Source organism: Mytilus galloprovincialis, chromosome 14 (genome assembly GCF_965363235.1).
Source record: "Mytilus galloprovincialis chromosome 14, xbMytGall1.hap1.1, whole genome shotgun sequence".
Classification (NCBI taxonomy): domain Eukaryota; kingdom Metazoa; phylum Mollusca; class Bivalvia; order Mytilida; family Mytilidae; genus Mytilus; species Mytilus galloprovincialis.
Window position 1 is genome coordinate 68,132,863 of NC_134851.1, and position 18,036 is coordinate 68,150,898.

The following is an 18,036-nucleotide window of genomic DNA, read 5'->3' on the forward strand; positions in this document are numbered from 1 at the left end:
CTCAGCAAGGCACAGCTTTATAAGACCCCAGAGGTCGAATCCTGAACAGTTGGGCAAGTATTGACACAACATTCAAGCTTGATATAGCTCTGAATTTGGATTGTGAATAAATAGTTGACACAAAATAGGTTTCTGACACAGAATGAATGTGGTCTAAAATTGAATTGGAAATTTACCTGTTATTGTCCAATATCCAAAATCAAAATACATTTTTAGATTTAGCATATCAAATAACCCCAAGAATTCAATTTTTGAGAAATCTAATTAAGTTCCATTTTAATACTTTTAGACCTCAATGTCAACAAAGGAGTAGGTCCGGTAAGGACCGATTTTGGCCTCAAATTTCAGATTCATCTGACAAAAGATTTTGACCACTTTTTAAACACTTAAGTGTCTATTTCATTTGATTCAATTAATCTATGTGAAAAATTTTAACTAATTTAGTCATTAAAAACGTTCCGATTCAAGCTTAAATATGACAAATCTACCAAATATGCCGAAAAATGTCACTTTTCAGATGTTTTTTGTCAAAAATGAAAGTGGCTGCATCCGTGTTCATCCTCAACCTTTATATATGTTATCTATTATCATCAAATACAACTTACATTTCAATATTTAGGATGAACACGAATGCGGCCACTTTCGTTTTACATGGAAACCGTCTAAAATTTAACTAAAATGCTAGAATTATGAAGATTTCAGTAATTTATCATGACTTATTGGTGCTAGTACCCGATATATGTGCATTGTTTTGTCAAAACAGCCCATATTTATGTAGCAGAAGCATTCTACTGTCCATTAAATAACTAAAAGTTTACATTTTAACAATTTTGTAAAACTGCTATATTTTGGGGCCAAAAAGGAGTCTTACTGGACCTACTCCTTTGATAACTGGTCCCAAATATCAAAAATCTAAATACATATGGTTAGATTCAGCATATCAAATATATATCCATATATTCAATTTTTGTTTAATTTTGAACCTCGATTTAGACCAGTTTGAAAACTGGGCCCATAATCGAAAATCTAAGTACATGTTTAAGTTCGGCATATCAAAGAACCCCAAGAAATCATTTTTTGTTAAAATCAAACTAAGTTTAATTTTGGACCCTTTGGACCTTAATGTATACCAGTTTGAAAACTAGGCCCATAATCGAAAATCTAAGTACATGTTTGAGTTCGGCATTTCAAAGAACCCCAAGAATTCAATTTTTGTTGAAATCAAACAAAGTTTAATTTTGGACCCCAATTTGGACCAACTTGAAAACTGGGCCAATAATCAAAAATCTAAGTACATGTTTAGATTCAGCATATCAAATAACCCCTATATTTCAATTTTTAATGAAAGTTTAATTTTGGACCCTTTTTGTCCCTTATTCCTAAACTGTTGGGACCAAAACCCCCAAAAATCAATCCCAACCTTCCTTTTGGGGTCATGAACCTTGTGTTTAAATTTCATAGATTTCTATTTACTTATACTAAGGTAATTGTGTGAAAACCAAGAAAATGCTTATTTATGCCCCTTTTTGGCCCCTAATTCCTAATCTTTGAGACCCAAACCCCCAAAATCAATCCCAACCTTCCTTTTGTGGTCATGAACCTTGTGTTTAAATTTTATAGATTTCTATTTACTTATACTCAAGTGATTGAGCGAAAACCAAAATCAACTACTTACAAAATGTAGTTGAGCCCCTTTTTGGCCTTTTTTTTCAAAACCATTTGGGACCAAAACCCCAAAAATCAATCTCAACCTTCCTTTTGAGGTCAAGAAACTTATGTTTAAATTTCATAAATTTCTATTCACTTATACTGAAGTTATTGTGCAAAAACAAATGAAAATGCTTATTTAAGCCCCTTTTTGGCCCTAATTCCTAAACCATTGGGACCAAAATCAATCTCAAGCTTGCTGTCCATAGTATGCATATGAACTACATGTACGGACCTGAGGAGTAACAAAAACTTAAATTTTAGAAAATTAGGAACAGTCTTTAAAATCAGGTTAAGAACCAATAAATATGCACCATATTGTATTTCAATTTCAGTTTCTGCAGTTAAAAGTCTTCCCTGTTGACTATAAGATGGCAATATAACTCATAATTGTAAAAAAATGTGTTGAAACAACAATTGGGATCCGAATCAAAAAGTTAAAGTTGTAATATTTGAAGAAAAAAAAAAGACAGATTTTAGATATTTTGATTAAAATGCATTATGTAAGAGTGCATCAGATAATTCATTTTAGCCAAAAATACAATAAGATATATAAAAAAATCAACACCTACTGAAAATATCAATGCATCAATATATAAACAAGTAATATCTTTTCTTTAATGTAAGATGTAGGTTTACTGTTTCGTCCCTGCCAAGGGTACTCATCAGGTGGCAAATTATGGCTACCACTACAGTAATTGTTTATTGAAAACAAATAAGTTACAGCCTTTTTAGAAAATTTGTTAACCAAACTGTAAGTTTATATGACTTTGCAGTGTCTGTGCATTTATATTTATGCTACACATATGGTACATGATTTTGTTTTTCTATCATATGCATTTTGTTTAAAAATCTACAAATAAGTCTGTGCTACTATCTCATTCAGATGGAGAGTAACTTTTACAGGATAAAAATATGTCCAGTTTGGTATATTTTTCTGTTAGTTTAAACACCAACACCAATATGTAGAAAATAATAGTGAATTCAACACTATAAGAGGTGAATAGCAAAATGTGAAAGCATTCTTTAATATCAATCTGATCAATTTTACAGGTATTATATTTTATTTTCTATTTTTTTTTTTTTTTTGCATACATGCCAATTAAATGAATTGTGCTTCTTTCTTTTTTTTGAAATAAAAAACAAAAGTCTGTATGAAAATATACAAGTTATTTTCCAATTATTATTAAAGAAGCTATTATCCTAAAAATCATTGCTATTTTGTAAAATGATAAAAAAAAAATGCTTTCATAAGCTTAACTAGATTACATTTGTTCGTCTGCAGTTGGATTCGAACCAACATACAACAAGTGTATTTCCCTTATTTACAGACTTATATATAATGAACTTTGTTATTATAGAGCATAAATTTTATCTTCAAGCAAAAAAAAAAGCGAGAAGCAACATAGGGCCAAATGAGTAAATTGAAGCAAAAACAAAAGATAAAGCAATTAGTGAGTTGCAAAGTAACAAATGGGGGCTTGTGCTTGATCAGCTGTTTGTATAGTTGTATAGTAATCCCAAGTATAAATGAATACTATAATATGCTAGAAATACGGAACCATCTCAATTTCATACTTGGTTTCCTGCAAAAGAATAAAGCAAAATTAAATATTTTTATGGTGTATTTATCTTCATCATGTATATACAAATCAGGTCTATTCTTAATAAACTGGCATGGTTAAAAAACAAATCCATTTGTTGTATTCAACATATGCATAATTGTTTTTGTCTGATTACTGTATTCCTGTCCATCAACTTCTTCCTCTTCTTCCATTAACAATTTACAACTGTACTCATGGTCATGGTCATTTGAAGAACTGCAATTTAGATTAATGGTAACTTAAAAATAAAGACAGTATTTTTAAAAGTGTTTAATTACTCCTATAGCTAGATATTGACTCAATTTCTACATACACTGTACATGTATTAACATCTTTTTACAATGTTTACTATGTATGATTTGTATGATCCTGTGTTTGCATGTAAATAGAGTAATGACACAGAAGATGTATATGAATAGCACAACATTTAGAAACTATATAAAACTTCAGTACTATGTAGCGTTATGAATTTTGTGAATAAAACTTTGACAGTATGTAATGTACTACTTAAGAGAAGTTAATCAGTCTTAAACATTTGTGTTAAACTCTAGTTAAAAAATAGAATTGTCGAATAATTTATAATTTGATTGATATATTTAATTTCATGTTATACTCAGTAGTCTGTCTTTTTACTCCAGATGCCCCTTTAAATCATCTTTTTGTATAACGGTGTCATAACTGCTAAAATGAAAGGAAATTATAGAAGCAGTAGTTAGAGATAATTTCCTAATGTATGTAGAGTAAGAATTTAGTTAGCTTGCTTGTTTTGTTTGTATATTGTACAATTATTATTGGGATAACATTCAATTAAATTGAAATATAATATACAAGTTTAAATAACTATGCCTTTCTATATTGTTTGCAGATGTCAATCTTAATTACAATGCTTGAGCTAACATTGCAGGCAAGCCAACCAAAGTCTCATTTTACAAGCATTAGGAAAATAGCTCTAATGAGAATTATAACCACATTTCTGTTAAGTCATAAACATTTAATAAGAGTTTATATAATATATATCATTTTTCATGTTCAGTATAAAGTATACATTTGTACTTATTCAAATATTAATTTGTTTGATTGTCTAGAACTTAAAGTGTTCTTAATTTCAGTGTATTCATTATATTTATTGAATATAATGCACATTTGTACCCATATGGGTTGAAGGCATACATAAATCAACATAGTAATTTTACAATACATCATACAGAAAAAACCAACAAAAGAACCAAACATTATATACATATATGTATCTATCATGCAGTTGTTGAGTCCACCCTCCTCAGTGACCATGACTTTTTAACAAATGAAGCAGCATACTGCATAATTGACGGACAAGAAAGACATAAAACCAATTTATCCAAATTATCCTTATTATCGATATCGGAATAGATATTTTTAACTTTTTCCAAAAATTCAAATCTCAAATCTTTATTTTTTGTACATGTAAATAAAAAATGCTCTTCATCATCTATTTTATTTACACAACAATGTTGACATAAACGTTCTTCTCTTTTTATATTTTTGTATCTACCCCTTTCAATTTCCAAAATATGGTTACTCACCCTTAATTTAGGGAATTTTTTCCTTATTTCAAAGTTATTCTCTTTAAGTAATTAAGGCTCAGTTTCATATTTCTTTTTGAATTTACTATAGATAAATAATTTATTATTTTCTGTTAAAGAATTTAATTTTTTAAAGAACAGCTTTTTATAGTTTTCTTGCACAATCTCTTTCATATGTTTATTCATTTTATATTTTTCTTTTATAAAGTCAATATTTTCTATATCAGATATATTTAAATTATTTTCACGAGTTATATTTTTTACAAAGGTATACCAAGAATAGGTTCCTGTTTCATCCAACAGTTTAGCTGTGCAATATGCATCATATAACAACGGATTAATTTCTGTGTTAGATACTCTTGCCATATATTTTAGTGCTTGAACCTTTACATATACATCTATTGGATATTGTCCTAACTCTGCCCTTGATGCAATGTTTACTGCTTTTTTACTTAAACCTAGAATTAATTTGCAAAATTTTTAATTCACCTTTTCAATAAAGCTATTATCAATTGATGTTAGTAAATCAAAATCTTTATGATTATTTATTGCTCTACTCTGAGATCTTAATATTTTTTCATAGTAGTCCATATACCAAATTTCTGAGTTATACATTAAAATAGGTTTTATTAAAGATTCAAACAGATTTTTATGTATATTTATAGGTATATTTTCTATATTATTCAAATATTTAAACAAACTGAATAGAACTTTTGTGCCTTTTTTGATAGTTCCATATGTGATGTATGGAATTTACCAGAAGTCTCTATAATATTACCTAAATATTTATATTTTAATACTTTTTCTAATTTATAACCATCCAAAGTAAACTCTGCTTTAGTGTATGGTATGTTTTTTTTTGTTGAAATACTATCACTTTAGTTTTATTTATGTTGATTGACAACTGCCATTTTTTACAATAGTAAATTTAATTTCTCTAATGACTTCTGTAAACCCTCTGCACTTTCAGACAATAAAAGTAAATCATCGGCAAACATAAGACAACTTAATGACATATTATTGAGATTTACTGGTTTACAGTCACTATCAAAAATTTCAGGTAGGTCATTTATATAAATATTAAAAAGATTTGGGCTGAGGCTGTCACCCTGTTTCAAGCCTCTATCTATAAATACTGAATCAGATATGTTTTCTTTATATTTTACTGAAGCTTCAGTGCATTCATACATATTTTTTAACACTTTATATAATTTAGGTCTCATATTATCAGTCTTGATCAATTTATATAGAAGGCCTAGTCTCCAAACTGAGTCAAATGCCTTCTTCAAATCTACAAAACATCCAAATAAGTTTTGGTTTTTATTATTTATATATTTATTAATAACTGTTTTTAAAATAAACAAACTATCTGAAGTTCTATTATTCTTTCGGAATCCAAACTGTGCTGGATTCATGTTATCTTCAAAAATTATTATCGACCTGTTATTTATAACAGAATTAAATATCTTACTTAAACAATTCATCAGGGAAATACCCCTATAATTAGCTGGATCAAGTAAGTCTCCGTGTTTAAAAATAGGTATTATATATGATTTATTCCACTGATCTGGATAAATTGAACTATCTAATATTAGATTAAAGCATTTTGATAATGAAGTTATCATTACTTGACTACTGAGTTTTATTATTTCATAACAAATTAAGTCTGGGCCAGTACTTTCACCATGCTTTAGTGATTTTATAACATTTTTTATTTCAGATATTTTAATAGGGTTATCTGTTTGTTTTTCATTTAATTTTTGTTCCCTGTTTTCTACCTCTTTAGATATTAAATTTTTGAAATGTTCATCTATTTTATCTGGTTCTCCTTGTGTTTTAAAGTGTTTAGCTAGCAGATTAAGATCAAAAAGTGGTGAATCATTTGAGTTTGTTTCTCTTTTATTAATTCCTTTTAAGATATTCCAAAATTCCTTACTCTCTGTAGGAGACAGATATTTAAGTTTATTTAATATGTTTTGTTTATACTGCTTTCTTTTAAATTTATATGCTTATTTCAAAAGTTTACTATAATGAAAAAAATTTAATTTCAAGTTTTGGTCAAAGGGAGATAATTTTGACAGCTTACAGTCAAGCAATCCATCATGGTATCATTTGGCCTTTGTAAAAATTCAGGGAATAATTCTTTAGTGTCTGATAATGTCACATGGACATAAACTACATAACTATGATTTCTACCTTTATAAATGAATAATAAAAAAACAGATTCAAATCAATTGGCAAAACTTTCACCAGCTGTTTGTATGAGCCTATGTCCCTATCTATTCTTTCTTTGTGTGCATTTGTTTGCAAAACTAACACATATTAGTGCACAAAGTATTTAAACTACCACATTTGTACCAGAAAAAGATTTACTTTAAAACAAACTATGGTGAATCTAAGAAAGATATAAGTGTTGATTTAGTTATGCATCTACTATCATTTAACAATGTATTACTATCATATTTAATTTGTCGCTTTCTAAACACTTCACTCTCTAGTCCTTGCTAGAAAACAGAATGATATGCGAGTACTTTTACTTTACTTACTTTGTTTTGTCGGTTGTACTTGAGGGTTTGGATAGGGTTAAATGATTAAAGAATAATGCCCTTAAAAAATAAAGATTAGAGAATAACGGGCAAAAAAAATGAAGATTAGAGAAAAAAGGTGTTAATTTTTTGAAGAATAGAGAAAAGGGGTGAAAATTAAATGTTTACAGATCCAGAAATTTTTATAAGTGTGGGCCCACTAGCTGGTGTTAAAATAAATCTATGGGTATTGAATGTAGTCAAATTAATTATTAAAAAACATCTTCATCCTGGCAGAAAAAAAATAAAAATATACTTGCAAGACATCGTAGTTATAAGGACTAAATTGTGTAGGTATGAATGTGGATATTAAAGTTATATCAAAGAATAAAAATTGTTAACTTTTAAAGTAAGTGACAACCCTCATATATCTTGATTTACAAATGTATCAACAGAAATTAGAATATTAGAATACAGATATTATTTACATACATGTACATGTAGAGGTCAGCTGAAGTCATGCACTTATGGATGTGGGGTATTTTTTTTAAGACCTGTTAGTGGCTAGCAGGGTGGTATTTATACAGGTGAACAATACTGTTGTTATAAATACTGTGTTGTCTGTATACAGTTTCCCCCAATTATTTGATAACTGATGCTCCGTTGGTAAAAATAAGCCCTGCCAATAATTATTCTGCTTATCAAATGGCTTATATTGATTTACATTTTCTGTATAATACATGTTGTCTTTGCTCCATCTTCTTCAGGTTGGGCTCATGTCAGAAAACATGGGGTTACATCAAACTTCACCATGACAAGCACCATGTTGTTTTTACGGCGACAAAAAAAAAACAACGTGGCAGGGTCAAAATTTAAAATGATGTTTTCGGGAATCTGTACAATTACAAGCATTACAGAACATATAGTAATTGCAATTATAGGTAGAAATTAATATAAAATTAATGTGAAATAGTAAAAGATGGTAATAACGGTAACAAAATAGTCCCTTCACAACCGGCTGTGTTTACGAAAGACATTTAATCTCTAACGGAAATGCAACTTTAAGTATAAGTTATTAAACATAGCAAAATTTTCCGTTTGATAACTTATCTTCGTAAACATGAGAATTTCTATGTTTTTTCCCATAAAAAGTATCTTAATTAAATAAACAGTAATGTAGATTTTGATTAGAGATTGGGAACAAAAAAGTACGCAAAAAAATGTATGGCAGAGGTCATATTGAGTGTAGTGTTACAAAGTATTGAACGGAACGGATATGTGATCTCTGCGCCGGAGATTGGTCATCAACTACAAAAAACTTAACTTATGATTCATCAAGTCTCTTTTCTGATTGTATAGATACCCAATTGAATTCTAAAAATTCAACAATTGATATAGATGTTCAAGTATATGTGTCTGTACAATGTACACATGTTGCACTGAATTGAATTCTTAAGTATGGTCAGTAGAGAATCACGTTTCAATAAAACGTGCAAACTAAATATATAAATATATAAACATACCCTCTTTTGAAACGAAGTAAGAAATTTCACGACCTTCACCCCGGATACATTATTATTATCAAATTAAAGACTGGGCAATACGAACCCCTTAATTCGTTCCATCTTGTCACCACAACAGCATGCGTATTGAGATTTATTTCAAACGTATGATGTTATTGTTTTTCGTTCAGTTTAAGTAAATTTAAATAACGCGGTAAAACTTATTTGAGATCGCCAATTGAAACCAAGAAATCTTCAAAAATATGTATATGGTAAATACAAAAAAAAAATGTGTGATATGATTGACTATAAGACAACTCTTTGCAAGTGACTAAATGACACAGAGCTGCCTTCAACAATGAATAAAGCCCATATACATACTTTGTTATGAAAGGCCCCGACATGACGAATTTAAAACAATTCAAACGAGAAAACTAACCTCCTAAATATACAAAAATGAATGTAAAACAAATATTTGTATTAAACATAGCAACAAACGACAATCACTGAATTACAGGCTCCTGATTTCGGACAGGCACATACATACCTCAAATGGCGGAGTTAAACATGTTAGCGGGATTCCAACTTTCCCCTAACCTACGACAGTGGTATAATACTACAACTAAGAATGCACCTAATAAATCAATTGAAAAAAGGCTTAATTTGTCTGATGGATACGCATAGAAATAGATCTAACAAAAACACATGTGGACCTGTATATGTAGGTCATCCTCTGGATAAGATTACTTAATTACCTTTTCAGAGATATGTTCTCAGAAACAGAAAGGTGTAACTGCACAGCGAAAATAAGACCGTGACCTGCAACGAATAAACTGTACGCCTTACAGGTGACCATAATAGCTGGGTTGACTGTTCTGTTATCTCCAAAATGGGCATTTCGTAAAAAAATGTAATTTACCTGGCTTTGGTGGAAACATTAAATCCTAATGCACTTGGTTAATGATTCTCTTTCTTTTCAAAAAGTCTAAGATTTTAAACTTATCTTGCTTTAAGACTGTCTCAAGTCCACGTGTTGGATGAAATTCTTTGTCAAATTTTACTCTCACTGCAGAAGGAGCAATTTTATACAGCAGACTGATGATCCGTAAATAATTCAACTCTTCCTTTGATTCCGCCATAGTTTTGTTACGATTGATCCTGAATCTGTAGTAAGGAAATGTTTAGCTAAAGTTAACATCTTTAGTTCATTATTTTATTGGATAAGTACAAAAACCATTTGTGTCATGTGATAATTTTGAACGACTATTTCATAACATCAATAAGTACTTAGCTCTGTAGTATGAAGGCTTGTTTTTAAAGTTGAACGTATGACCTTTTCACGTAAGTGGTTTTATGTAAGGGGTCATTAATTGAATTAAATTTTCCTAATACGAATGCATGTGACCTCCGTGATTGCAAAATAAAACTCATGCATTCTATAATATGATCTACATGTAAAATATCACTGCATATGCATTCAGGTATTTCGATCCATCTTTTTTTATTAATTCTCAAGAGTTAGCTCTGATTATAATTCCTTTCATTTTATTCCCGATGGGACCTTTGTTTCGTTATGATTATATTTTCCACGCCACTTTAAATTAAGATATAACTTTCTATATTTAGCATAGTAATAAATAAGTGTTGAAAGGTAATAAAGACCAAGGGTATTTTGATTTGATAATGTCAAGGTCGATTGTCAAGTTTTGAAGTTTGCTGCTTATCGCTATCCCTAAGAAACCTTAGATTATCGAAAAATTATTTTTATTATATTGTTTTATACAACTTTTATATATTTGGGCCGAAGTGCTTTGTTGACTTTCAGTAGAATTATCTCTATTAATTGAACAGTTAGTCTTATAATTCATATTAACAATTTTATAATTCATATAAACAATTCAAAAACTCGATATTAAATTTTAAAGTGTTTTAGAAACAGTCATATAATAGTGATGCATGTCCCAATATTGAAGGGGTATGTATAACTTTGACGACGGACACCACGTGATGAGAATTCTCACTTTACCCATAGTGTCAGATGATAAAAAAAAAAACAATCAAGAATACCAAACAAGATTGCATCCTTCTTGAGATAAAAAGAAATGTTTAGCAATTCATAAGTGGGTGTTGCACATAAGGGATAAACTTTTCGGACATGACAAAAAAACTTCCCTTTCGTCTTTCAACATAAATATATACTACATATAAGTTATACAAGAGTGAACGCACTAACATGTTTTGCCTGTTGTAACTAATGGTGAACATCTATAAAATAAAGGTTTTACTTAGTGTCAAATACGTTTTACATTTTTCAATGACACATGTAAAAGGTAATCAAGGTCAGATGAAAAATGCCGGATGAACATGCACACACTAATTATGTGATCTACCGAATTTACAGGAATTGTAATAACACGAGCAACATGGCGGATGTCACATGTAGAGCAGGTTCTGCTACTCTTCCGGACCACCTGAGATCAGGGATGGGGTCGATTACTTTAAAATGTAATCGATTAAATTACAATTACTTTGCTAATAAAATGTAATCGATTACATTACAATTACACCCTATTTTATATGTAATCTATTACATTAGATTACTTTTCTTCAAAGTAATCATGATTACTTTAGATTACTTCTGATTACATTGTATATTGCAATATCAAAGGTTTTTTTATAACTTTTTATCCTCACAAAAAGCTAATTTTGGTGATTTTTTTAAAAGCCTTAATTTATTCATCTTATTCAAAAGAATTTATATACAACATGTGTAATTTGATAAAATAGCTATAGACAAGTGTCCTTTCTCTATGTAAAAGATATAACTTTATTTTTTTCTACAAATTTTAACCAACTGCCTAATTAACAAACAAAAAATGAACAAATAAGGAAAAATTAATTAAGTATAGTTTTATTGTCTGTTGGGACATAATTGACACATCCATTAATGTTTTTACAGGTGTTAATCACTACTTCCATTTTTTTAAGGGTGTGGTCACGTTTCTCCAACATTTGGTAATTAGACTAAAACAACATTAAGGATTATGGGGTCTTCTTAAGGACTGGATCTTGATATCTACCTGTAATTCACCTGTTCTTGATCAAAATATTGTTAAAAAGGTATATATTTTTTAAAGATATATATATTTTTTAATAGTCTCCCAAAATTGTAAAAGTCCATATAGTCTAACACAGCGATGTAATTTTTTATTTTATATAAAAAAAGATGTGCATGGTATGATAGACAAAGAGTCAACTCTCTATAAGAGACCAAATGAAACAGAAGTTAACAATTATACATAAAAAAGAAGATGTGGTATGATTGCCAATGAGACAACTATTCATAAGAGACCAAATGACACAGACATTAACAAATATAGGTCACCGTACGGCCTTCAACAATGAGCAAAGTCATACCGCATAGTCAGCTTTAAAAGGGCCCGAGAAAACAAATGTTTAACAATTCAAACGAGAAAACTAACTCCCTAATTTATGTACAATATAATGAACGAAAAACGAATATATTACACAGCAATGACAATCACCGAATTACAGACTCCAACACTCCCCCTAATTTTGAGACTTTGGTGCAACATATAATAAAAGAACTGTACAAAAACATTCATAAACAAGCAACACATAATCTTAATCACTACACATCTAGTATCCGTAACCGTACGGCCGGAAGCAATTTTTTGCTTTTTTTATAATTTTGTTCTCTATTTTTCATAGCAATATATTATAGATTACAATGTTGCGATCTTGAATTAAAATTAACATTTTATATTTTGAGAGCTATTAAGAATTTATATATCTTGAGTCATTAATCTTATATAAAAGTACAAAACGCAGCTTATTATCACCGATACAGTTTATCAGGTTGGGAACAACCCCACTTTCCCGGGGTACCCCCAAATGTAGGGACAAACCCGTAAAACAGGTTCATAAAAACCCGCGAATCTGGGGACCGATGTGAATCGTGTCATTTCATTGAGAAAATCAGAAGAAACGCATCATGTCGAGACAAATAGTGAGTACCTTAGAACTTTCCTGTTACATTTATCATAAATATGTCTTAATTAGTTGTCTGGTTAACACTTCATGAGGCTGCTTACATTGCTTACTCTTACCGGAAGTTCGTGTTCATGAAACCTTATCATTAAAATAATGAAAATGTCTTATTTTTTCAAAACATCACTTCGTGGTCTGACTATGCACTTCCATATCCACCATGTTGTTGAGTTGCAAGGTCAGGAGATTAAATTAACCAATCAAAATTAAGCTACTTCACCAAAAATTCTTCTATAAATATGGAACGCACATTTACTTAAAAGTTATGAGTTTTGGCTTTTAATACAACAAGACCGTTGACAAATCAAAATATACGCTTATTTAATAAATTTCAATGTAATAAAAAAACAATAAAGATTGGTTTCATAATTGATGAATTAAAAAACCAACAAAACAACTACTTTAATCATGGTAGAAACTTATAAATATATATATTCTCAATCAATGATTTTTTTATCAGGTCTGATTTTGAAATATTTAGGCCACATGTTCGCGATGTTCATCCCATTCATTATATTTTACATGTAGAAAATTTCCTATTTGTTTCAATCCAATATAGTGCCGTGTATTAGTAAGACCAAATACTCAACCCTACAAAAATGTCAAACTCTTTTATGATATTTATCGTAGACAAAGATAACAAAGAATGGGAAAACAAGTAGTATACCAATTCAGAGGATAACTAGCAGACCATTGAAAAGGCTGACATCAAAAAGAGCTGTGAATAGAACTTTTTCTAGAAGAAAAGACACGGTTTTTAATAAAGTATGTTTAGATAAAGTCATAATGCATTGCAAATGGTTTTATTATACTGTTTCCAAGTCCTGGATCTCTTTCAAAAACGACAGAATAATGGTTTTGTTCTTATTTCGAATTTTCTTCCATTTCTCATAATACGACGGTTCATCAATATTTTCGAGTTCTTTGTTAATAATATCAATAATTTTCGCTTTAGTTTGTTTTTCAACATCAAAGTAGTCTGTTCTATCAGATGGAAATATAAATACTGGACACAGTTTCTGTTTTGTTGCAAGATCGTTTTCAACCACTTTTGTCAAATGTTGACCTCTATTTTGTTTGCATTTCCATGAAATTAACAAGATCGTAGTCAAGGGTTTTCCCACTTAATGTTTTATGTTCTTCAACCTGGAATGGTTTTGCCAAATATTTGCTTTGTCTGACTATACAACGAAAGTCAAATATTTCCTTGCTGATGTCATATGAAAATTCGTACTCATCATCAGCTTGTTTGGTGTTAAATATCGAATGAAGATGATCATGTACCTGAAAATACATTTTTTTTATTATACGTGAAAGATAATATATTATATCCAAGATTAAATGATTATTTTCCAAGAAACAAAAAGTAGTATTATTTCTGTTTATTTTATAGGCTTTTGATATAGAAGAGTCAACAGGGGCCGAATATAGCCTAACTATACAAGCGCCTGGGGGCAATGTCTATAAGCACCAGACTGAGGGATTTGGTGCTATAGCGAACAGTGGTAGTGCAACTGTAGCACCAATTGCAACAGCAGAGGTATATAACCATTTAATTGTATCGCCATTCATCCAAAGTAAATGCACCAAAACAAATATGGGTATATGAAATGCTGTTTTTTATTATTCTGTTTTAAAGATTTGTTATTGGTTGTTTAAAGTTTTCTTATATGTAAATAGATATATAAAGATGTGGTACGAGTGCCCATGAGACAATTCTCTATCGAAGTAACAATTTATAAAAGTTAACCACTAAAGGTCAAGGTATGTATCGTTGGGTATAATTAACTTTTACTATGATAACATTCTTCGAAAAAATATTTTTTATTCCACACTTTCTTTATTCACTTTTATTGACATTTTTTTTTACAGATTTTGACAGTAGACATTGTGAGAATTACCAAGGAGCAGCATCATTTTCTCCGGTTCCAAAAACATCTTGTGAACAGGAGACACAAACTACAAGCTCCTACATTAAAGAACTGTATGAAGTCGACCCTGATAAATGCAGAATATGTGGGGAAGGACAGCTTGACTCCCGAGCCATGTGGGTATGCTGTTCTTCCAAAGAGCCTTGTAACTATTGGGTGCATGCCAATTGCATTGGTATTGGTGTAAAAACAAAGGCACCCCTTAGTAAAATAAGGTACCACTGCCCGAAACACATAACTTTGATAGAATAAATTTTATTTTTTGGATGAAATGCGTATTATTTTTTTATTTAAAAATACCTTTTCCAATATGTCAATATTTCTGCACACTTGCAGCCACTTTGGTTTGTCTGGAAGACCGGCTGGTACCCACATCTTTGTTTTCCTATTAAAGTTTTCGAGCACGAAATCTCCACCTTCTCCCTTTGATTCGTTTCCACTGACACTGTAAGATTCATTTTTCTCAATGAAGGCAAGTATATCATGCGGACATTGTACTCTTACAAATGAATCTCTAATAAATGTCTCCATGTAAAAGGGCATATTGAGACCAAAGAAAAGTGGCGAAAATTTAAACTTTCCAGCTTGGATAGCTGTAGAGTTGTTACGCCTGGTTCCAGCCCTTAAAACATGGAGTGCGAGACAGCTGGTAAAAACCACGTCTGACATGAATTTGAAATTGGGATTGGAAACTTTTGCTAGCCACAAATAAAATCCTTCCACAGTTGGTGTTCTACAAGACAACACTTGTTGTCTGCAGTAAGGATGCAATAGTTCCTGTGCCATAGCAAACATGAAAATTTGTAAAATTTGCCATGTTTTGTGATGGTCTGAAAAAGAAAAAGAAAATAGTAATACACATTCCTAATACACAAAATATAACATCTTCAAACGTAATGAAAACTATGCCTTTTATACATTTGTTGTATTTTTAATAATAATATGCGTGTATTAAACATGTCATGTTTTTTTTTATAATAACTTGCAATGCGATATTGGGATTTGTAACTGTTGATAAAGTCTTCATAAATAACTCTCGGGTGAGATTTGTCTGTAACTCACAATCATACAATATCTTCTTATATTAATTTGGAATACTGTGTTGCATGGTAACATTTCAAATAGTTGTCTTACCTGAAGCACCTGACAAGCTTGCAACGCCTTAATACTTTTAAAACCAAGCATCTTGGCCAAGTCTATTATTATGACATCCCATAATAGTTTCATCAACGCCTTTGACATGTTAATCTCATAATGTCCTAGCACTGAAAATAAATTTTAAAGTTGTTTCTATAAAGGTGCAAATAGTAGTTTAGTACGTATATACTTTTGAGTTTAAATGTAATTTTAAGATTCCAGAAAATATCTAATGGAGTGCTACAAGAAATGACATTCAACTGTTGGCCTTCAACAATGAGAACATTTAATATATAGAACATAACATACTCGCAAAATAATATGTTAACAATACCTGGTAGCATCATCAAATTCATGTATTTTTGGCAATCTGAATACGGAATGTTGGTGCAGTGACTTCTGTAATTTTTGTGTTCCTCAAATTCAGCAGCGTCATCGAACTCCATTTTGCAGTCATGGCAAACAGAATAGTTGTCGATGATGCGACTGCCTAGGGTGTAAGGCAAGCCATCACATCCAACCATAGTCCATTTCCTACTTTCATTACCATCCTTCACATTGGCGACATTTATTATATGATCAAACACCTAAAATAATTGGAAGAAATTATTATAAAAAAAGTTATGAAAAGTATAAATAACAATTGAAAACTCCTATGTTGTATTTACCACATATATATGAAGAAAGAGTTGGAATAATAGTATACCAATGGGAATGCAAATCCTATTCTACCTTTGAGGGGGGGTAGGAGGGGTCTTGATCACGAAATCCCGACATTAAATAGACGAAATCCCTAAATCTGGGGCTTAAAAATACGAAATCCCGTGGTCCCGAAATTCGAAAAAAGAATTCCCGGATTCCGAAAGGGCCAATCCCGAAATCCCCAGCCTAAAAACACCCAATCCTGGAGTCCAGATAAAGGTCCTATCCCCCCTCACCTTTGACACTCGTCGTGTTACTTTTGTAAATTACGTAACAAGGGTTAGGTTTGTTATTTGTATACGTATGATTTTAAAACATACCTTTATCACTGCTTCGTATGAACATTGATTTTCAAAACAGGGTTCACCCATGGTAACTGACACTGTTTCCTCTGGGTGGTGTGCAGTTACAAATTTGTATCTAAAAAATAGAGAAACGACAATTATCATTTCACATATTTTAAAAAGAATAAATTATAACTGGATGATATCTTTATTTTACGACTATTAAGAGTGCAGTCGTATGAATTGATAATATTGTTTGTTTGGTTTTTTACAATCTTGAGACATGTGATTTGAAACCATCACAAACTACTTTTTATTACTTAGATAAATTCATAAAATTAATACCTCTCTTCACTTTTGGTGTGACTAGGAATTTGGAAACTGTTGGTCGATTTCTTGTCCACCTCGTCCATTACTACATCACCATTTTTTTCCATTTGCAAGGTTATAACTCTTAACTGGCTTTGAACAAAGTCATTTCTGGAAACAAAGTTTCATATAGATAAGAAACTCAATATTCAATGGAATAATATCCTAAGACACTCGATATGTCAATATTTCAGAAAAAAAAATACTAAAGTTGATCAAAATAAAAACATATCTTATAGATTCATATACAGTTTTGTATCCTATTGTTTTTGTCTAACCTTTTTAACATTACTCATTTAATTTAAAATCTACATTTCCGCATTCATACCTAAAGGTCCTGAAATTAACATCTTGCTTGTCAAACTCTTTCACAATTTCAGCTTTCGCCATATTTTTGGCCTCTGTATCGGTCCTGTACCAAGTCTTTGGCGACAGGTTTTCTTGGCACTGCAGAATCGACTGTCTGTCAGGTACCACATGGATTAGAGTTGTTATGACACTGGTTTTGGGATTTAAAGTTTGTGACAACCCTCCACTTACGTTGTAGAACCTGAAATATAACAGTTTGTTTCAAAATAATGCAAAACTAGCAACAAGTCTATATCAAACGGCAAACCTTTTCTTTGTTCAGTATGTTTTTTT

General features: G+C 30.6%; 2 protein-coding genes across 2 annotated transcripts in view; both read right to left on the reverse strand.

The window, feature by feature from the left end:
* LOC143058158 (uncharacterized) overlaps positions 1–18,036 on the reverse strand; it is a 32,844-nt gene that overhangs the window by 7,790 nt on the left and 7,018 nt on the right. The window contains exon 2 of the mRNA XM_076231622.1: positions 9,820–10,064. Within this exon, the coding sequence (XP_076087737.1) occupies positions 9,820–9,838 (19 nt within the window). The 5' untranslated portion in view covers positions 9,839–10,064. The remainder of the gene's footprint in view (positions 1–9,819; positions 10,065–18,036) is intronic.
* On the reverse strand, positions 13,356–17,941 carry LOC143058159 (uncharacterized). Its single transcript, XM_076231623.1, has 7 exons — positions 17,723–17,941; positions 17,371–17,505; positions 17,062–17,161; positions 16,374–16,626; positions 16,037–16,167; positions 15,203–15,766; positions 13,356–14,255 (listed from the first exon to the last, which is right to left on the reverse strand). The coding sequence occupies exons 1-7, from the start codon at positions 17,782–17,784 to the stop codon at positions 14,040–14,042; spliced, it is 1,461 nt and encodes a 486-aa protein (XP_076087738.1). The 5' UTR covers positions 17,785–17,941; the 3' UTR covers positions 13,356–14,039.

Bases quoted from the DNA above. Each gene is read 5' to 3' on its own strand.
- LOC143058159 (XM_076231623.1), bottom strand. From the start codon at position 17,784: ATGGCGAAAGCTGAAATTGTGAAAGAGTTTGACAAGCAAGATGTTAAT. The intron at 17,506-17,722 runs GTATGAATGCGG...CTTTGTTTCCAG, and splicing joins GTTAATTTCAGGACCTTTAG to AAATGACTTTGTTCAAAGCC. The intron at 15,767-16,036 runs GTAAGACAACTA...TTTGTGTATTAG, and splicing joins AAGCTTGTCAGGTGCTTCAG to GAATGTGTATTACTATTTTC.